The 6,000-nt window shown below is 46.2% G+C and overlaps 1 protein-coding gene across 1 annotated transcript in view; it reads right to left on the bottom strand.

The window, feature by feature from the left end:
* The window catches only part of LOC109922617 (disheveled-associated activator of morphogenesis 2-like), a 315,937-nt gene that overhangs the window by 72,926 nt on the left and 237,011 nt on the right, over positions 1–6,000 (bottom strand). Inside the window, exon 16 of the mRNA XM_048596662.1 lies at positions 597–703. Coding sequence (XP_048452619.1) covers positions 597–703 — 107 coding nt within the window. The remainder of the gene's footprint in view (positions 1–596; positions 704–6,000) is intronic.

The following is a 6,000-nucleotide window of genomic DNA, read 5'->3' as shown; positions in this document are numbered from 1 at the left end:
AACACAGCAGGCCAAGCAGCATCATAGGAGCAGGAAGGCTGACGTTTTGGGCCTAAACCTCTAGGCCCGAAACGTCAGCCTTCCTGCTCCAACCGAGTAATTGGCCATTCACATCACGATGGGAACTTGTGGTTTGCAAATTCACTTCCATGTTTGACTATGTTCGCAACATTATCACTGTTTCAAAAAGGATCCATTTGCCATGGAGGGGCTAAGGATAGGAGAGGTGTTCCATAAATGCAACTTCCGACTCTCTCAATTGTATCAGAGGTGCAGACATCGAATGTTAATGTTCCTCTCCTGTTAGTAAGCTCAGAAACAAGCACTAAAAAACTTGCATTTAGATAGCAACTGTTACAACCTCTCGACTTCTCACAATACCTGGCAGTTCAATGCGGTACACTGAAATGGTGCCACAGTTATATTGAAGTTATTTGTAGCATCCTGGAACTGCCATCCTACTCAAGATCGAATGGGTCAGTATCTTACGGATATTGACCTTTCTAGCTGATATCTACATGGGATAGCCCACTCGCTCACAAAACCCACACCAGGACAATAAATGGCTTGGCGAACACTCTGAGCTCGGTACTTACTTTGACAACAGGATGACACAGTTCTGAGCCCTTCGTCCATCGATCACCGATAGCTCCTTCACTTTCCTCATCGTGAGGTACAGATCCTCGGTGGAGCCGAGCTCTTTCTGCGGATGTGTCGGGTTTAGGGGGTGGGGGGGAAGGTGGGGTGCGGGGGAGGGTGGATGGGGAGTTGGAAAGTAAAATGAAATACCATTCCATCAGCCAAACTTTTCAAAAGTTATCCGGGAGTCAGCTCAGTGAAATTCAGTGCTTAAACAGGTCGTGATTTCTCACTGGTAATGTGAATGGGTTGCACACTCACCTGTTCTGAGAGGTTAGTGTGAGGGTTAGGGAACAGGTCCTGCGCAGCAAAAGTCGCCCAGAAGCATAGAAAATGTAAACATGCAAAGGTGAGTTAGTATTCGGCAGTAAGCAGCTAAGCAGGCAATGTGTTGTAAAAGTACAAACTAATGTCTATCAAATCTTTATCTTAAGTGATTCCTTAGCGGCACATAACTTTATACCAAGCCACCAACTATGATCCACCTCTACCCTATGGTTCACTTTCACTGGTCAAGCAATGGAGGCAAGTGAGTAACAAGTACAACTTGTCTCAGTGACAGGTACAACTCTTCAATGTGGATTTTATTGTGCGGCAAGTAATGTATAATGCACTACCTGAGACTAATAATAACCACTCATCAAACTCTTTCTGATAGCCACCTCAATTTTAATACTAAAGAAGGACCTAGGACCAGACTGTCTGATTGGCTCATCAATTCGATACAGAATGTCACAGTTTAGAAATTACTGTCGGCAATATTAACAGACTGACATGCACCTTTCTCCAGTGCCACTCACTTCTCTGCCCTTACGCTCAAAAACCCACCAACACAGATCGGTACCTGTGTTTAAATTGCAGACCATGGAAGCAACTGTTAATGAACCAAATAAAAACTGAAAGAACTGCGGATGCTGTAAATCAGGAGCAAAAACAGAAGTTGCTGGAAAAGCTCAGCAGGTCTGGCAGCATCTGTGAAGAGAAATCAGTGTTAATGTTTCAGGTCAGGTGAGCTTTTCCAGCAACTTATGTCTTTGTTGTTCTTGTTGTTAATGAACCAAAGTCATTTTCTAGCAACAAAAACAGAAACATACAATCCCTACAGTGTGGAAACCGGCCCTTTGGCCCAACAAGTCCGCACTGACCATTGGAGTATCCCACCCAGACCCATTCCCTTACAACCCACCTAAGCTACACATCCCTGAACACTATGGGCAATTTAGCCTGGCCAATCCACCTAGCCTACACATCTTTGGACTGTGGGAGGAAACCGGAGCACCCCAGAGGAAATCCACGCAGACACAGGGAGAATATGCAAAGTCCACACAGACAGTTGCTCACGGGTGGCATCAAATCTAGGTCCCTAGTGCTGTGAGGCAGCAGTGCTAACCAATGAACCACCGTGCCGCCCCCCAAATTGCTGGAAATTGCTGGAGAAACTCAGTAGGTCTGGCAGCATTTGTGGGGAGAAAACAGAGTGGACAGATGCTGCTAGATGAACTTTCCCAACAATTTCTGTTTCTGTTTCTGATTTACAGCGTATGCAGTTCTTTCATTTTTTTATGTAGCTAGGGAAAGGTTGATACATACGCTGAAGCAGGGGTAAAGGGAGGGGAAGGAGTAAATAATAGGTGGAGATCGACCCCAGAGAGAGAGAGAGAAAAACAGTTGGTCAGACAAGGGAATGGGTAAATGTGAAGAGCTGCTAATAGGGACCATTAGTAGTTGACAATGGGTTGTTTGTGGTAGCAGCCCAAGTAATAACAGGGCCTGCTGTGTGGAGGTTGGTGTAAGGACAAGGGAGAAAGTACTCAGCCTTTAAAATTATTGAATTCGGTATTACCATTTCTAGGTTTGGATTTCATTCAACGGAGGGCACTTGTTGCCTCTTGCGGTTAGGATGAAATCAGCAACTTTTATTGTCACTCTTAATTCTAGGAGGAAGGGAGATCCCGAGCAACACTGAAATTTCACTGCCATTCTCCGCAAAGCACTGCAAAATTGAGGAATTAAGCACGTGAGTAAAAGCTGTCATGTAGGGGCACCAAGCATAGCTCTGTCTCGAAAACTCGGGAGACTTAGAGAAATGTCCACTTTGAGGCTCAAGCATTCCTCAGCTCAACAATAAAACAAAGGCATGCAGGTGCTGGAGATCTGAAACAAAAGAACGGAAATTGCTGGAGAAACTCAATCGGTCTGGCAGCATCTGTGGGGAGTAAACAGAGGGAACGTTTCGTGCCTGGTGACTCTCCTTCAGAACTGAATGCAGCTGGGAAGAAGTGGCATTGTCATTTTTATGGACCCCGAACTTACAGTTGCCTGCCACTCCCATACACCACCACGTTCCCACGTCAACATTTCTGTCACAGTCCTGCTGCAGTGATTTCACCCAGCCTCAGCACAAGCTCCAAGAACAACATCCCATTTTCCTCAAGGACCCTACATTCTCTCGGATTCAGCGTTGAGTTCAATAACTTTAGAGCCTGATTCCATGCTTCCATGATCTTTTAGCCACCGTCCCACCCAGTCCTGCAACAACATGGGTTGCTCACAGCACAGTCTCCCCATTCTCTCTCCTATTCTTCACCCTCACTTATTCAGCTTCTCTTCTGTCCTGGCTTACTAACCTTCTTGATTCTTTCATATCTCTCTCTCTCTCTCTCTCTGTGCCTGAGCTCCATCTCCAACCATCTGCTCATGTCTCTCCCCAGTAACCCAAACCAGCACCGCCATTAATTCACCCACACCACCCATCCAATCCGGTCTTCACTACAAATATCATTTTTTGCCCTAGATCCAATCCAATCTGATGAACATAGAACATAGAACAGTACAGCACAGTACAGGGCCTTCGGCCCACATTGTTGCGCCAACCTGTTATTCTACTAAGATCAATCTACCCTGCATACCCTACATTTTACTATCCTCCATTTACCTGTCCAAGAGTCGCTTAAAAGTCTCTAAAATATCTGACTCCACTACCACCGCCGACAGCGCATTCCACACACCCACCACTCTCTGTGTGAAGAACCTACCTCTGACATCTCCCTTAGACCTTCCTCCAATCACCTTAAAATTATGCCCCCTCGTAATAATCATTTCCGCCCTGGGAAAAAGTCTCTGGCTATCCACTCTATCAATGCCCCTCATCATCTTGTACTCTCTATCAAGTCACCTCTCATCCTTCTTCACTCCAGTGAGAAAAGCCCTAGCTCCCTCAACCTTTCCTCATAAGACCTGCCCTCCAGTCCAGGCAGCATCCTGGTAAATCTCCTTTGCACCCTCTCTAAAGCTTCCACATCTTTCCTGTAATGAGGTGACCAGAACTGAACACAGTATTCCAAGTGGGGCCTAACTAGAGTGTGGTCTAACCAATGAAGGGTCTTCAGACTCGAAACTCCACTTTCTCTCCATGGGTGCTGCCAGACCTGCTGAGTTTCTCCAGCAACTCCTGCCTTTTTTGTTGTTTCAGGTTTGCTCAGCTCCAAGTGAGTGCAGCTCCATGCGAGGTAGCTGATTCCTTCAGTTCTCTCCCTGTTGGACTCGTCATTGGGCTGCCTCGTCATTGTTCTACAGCACGGCACGGCACGGCACGAAGGAAGGTCTCCACATTGAAAAAACAACACCAGACTGGGTGGTGAAGCCAAGCCAAGTCTGTGAGGTTGGCCACACACTGTCAATCCTGCCAATTTCCACAGTGACAGGAAAAAAAAATTGGAAAGGGTTGTTGAATGTCCAGGGCGATTGAGTTTAAGAGCCGCGAGGTTATGCTGCAGCTCTACGAAACCCTGGTTAGACCACACTTGGAATACTGTGTTCAGTTCTGGTCGCCTCATTATAGGAGGGAAGTGGAAGCTGTAGAGACAGTGCAGAGGAGATTTACCAGGATGCTGCCTGGACTGGAGGGCAGGTCTTATGAGGAAAGGTTGAGGGAGCTAGGGCTTTTTTCATTGGAGCGAAGAAGGATGAGAGGTGACTTGATAGAGGTGTACAAGATGATGAGAGGCATAGATAGAGCGGATAGTCAGAGACTTTTTCCCAGGGTGGAAATGACTATCACGAGGGGGCATAATTTTAAGGTGATTGGAGGGAGGTCTAGGGGAGATGTCAGAGGTAGGTTCTTCACACAGAGAGTGGTGGGTGTGTGGTAGTGGAGTCAGATACATTAGGGACATTTAAGCGATTCTTGGATAGACACATGGATGATAGTAAGATGAAAGGTATGCAGGGTTAGTTTAATCTTAGTAGGATAATAGGTCGGTACAACATCATGGGCTGAAGGGCCTGTACAGTGCTGTACTGTTCTATGTTCTATGTCAACAGCTGCTCTCGCACTGGGTTCCTCTGACATTTTTTCTAAGAATGGGCATCAAAGAAAACTTTACACACGCAGTGTGGCACCTGGTCACCACACACACATGCAACAGCTTCATCTTGTCAACGTTGTCTTGGAAGAATATTATTTGCCAGGGAGTAAAGCTGGACCAAAGTGATTTGTCGGCCTGCAGGATCGTTTAGACAAGACTCCATGTAACACACAGCCTTATATGGGGATTGGAGTGTCGATAGTCAAAAGCAGGACCACACTCCAAAAGGAAAAAAAGGTTGTGGAATGAGCCATAGACACAGACTGAATGGATTTAATCTTTTAAAAGGTTGCCCTTTGAACATGCAAGTTTTAAAATATTGTGGGAGGCTTAACCTCCCCTCGCCCTCTACTCATTTAAAGGAGGGGAGGGATTTTTCGCTTTGAGGGCCTTATGCAATTGCTGAATGGTCAGTATGCCAAACTCGGAGCAAGCAAGCCAAATGCTTGGGTTTGATAAACCATTTTCATATACTTCACGCTGGCACATAAACAATATGTAAAAATGCAACGACAGATTTAGATTAACAGGCGTCAAGCCACTTCAGCTTTGCTCAAGGACCAAAACACTGTATTTCTTGCTTTATGTACACAAAGGCACAAGCATGTGTATAGAGTCATGAATCAAGGAGTAAAGTGGGAGAGAAGCAGTGGAAAGTGGTTGCCTTATATGGATCTTTCTGCCTGCACAGTAACAGACACCTGGAAGTGTGAAGCAACCAGACAACCCCCGTCCCTCAGGCGACTTTGCACAGAACCAAGACCCTCCGTCATCCTATTCCTAAAGATTTGGCTGTTGAAAGATCCGTGAGAACACTGTCATGCTTCCCCCCCAACCCACCGCCAGGACTGACAAATCCCCAGGGTTAGCCGCAAGGAAAATGTAACAATGGTGGTTTTTGAAACGGCAGGAAAGTTTTTGTCACTTTGGTCCCAAATCAGAAAACACGGAGGTGCAGGGGAAGAAGAAGGTGTGGGATCAGAATAGCGGAGGA

Source organism: Rhincodon typus, chromosome 5 (assembly GCF_021869965.1).
Source record: "Rhincodon typus isolate 14 chromosome 5, sRhiTyp1.1, whole genome shotgun sequence".
NCBI lineage: Eukaryota > Metazoa > Chordata > Chondrichthyes > Orectolobiformes > Rhincodontidae > Rhincodon > Rhincodon typus.
This window is presented reverse-complemented; position numbering and strand designations above follow the sequence as displayed.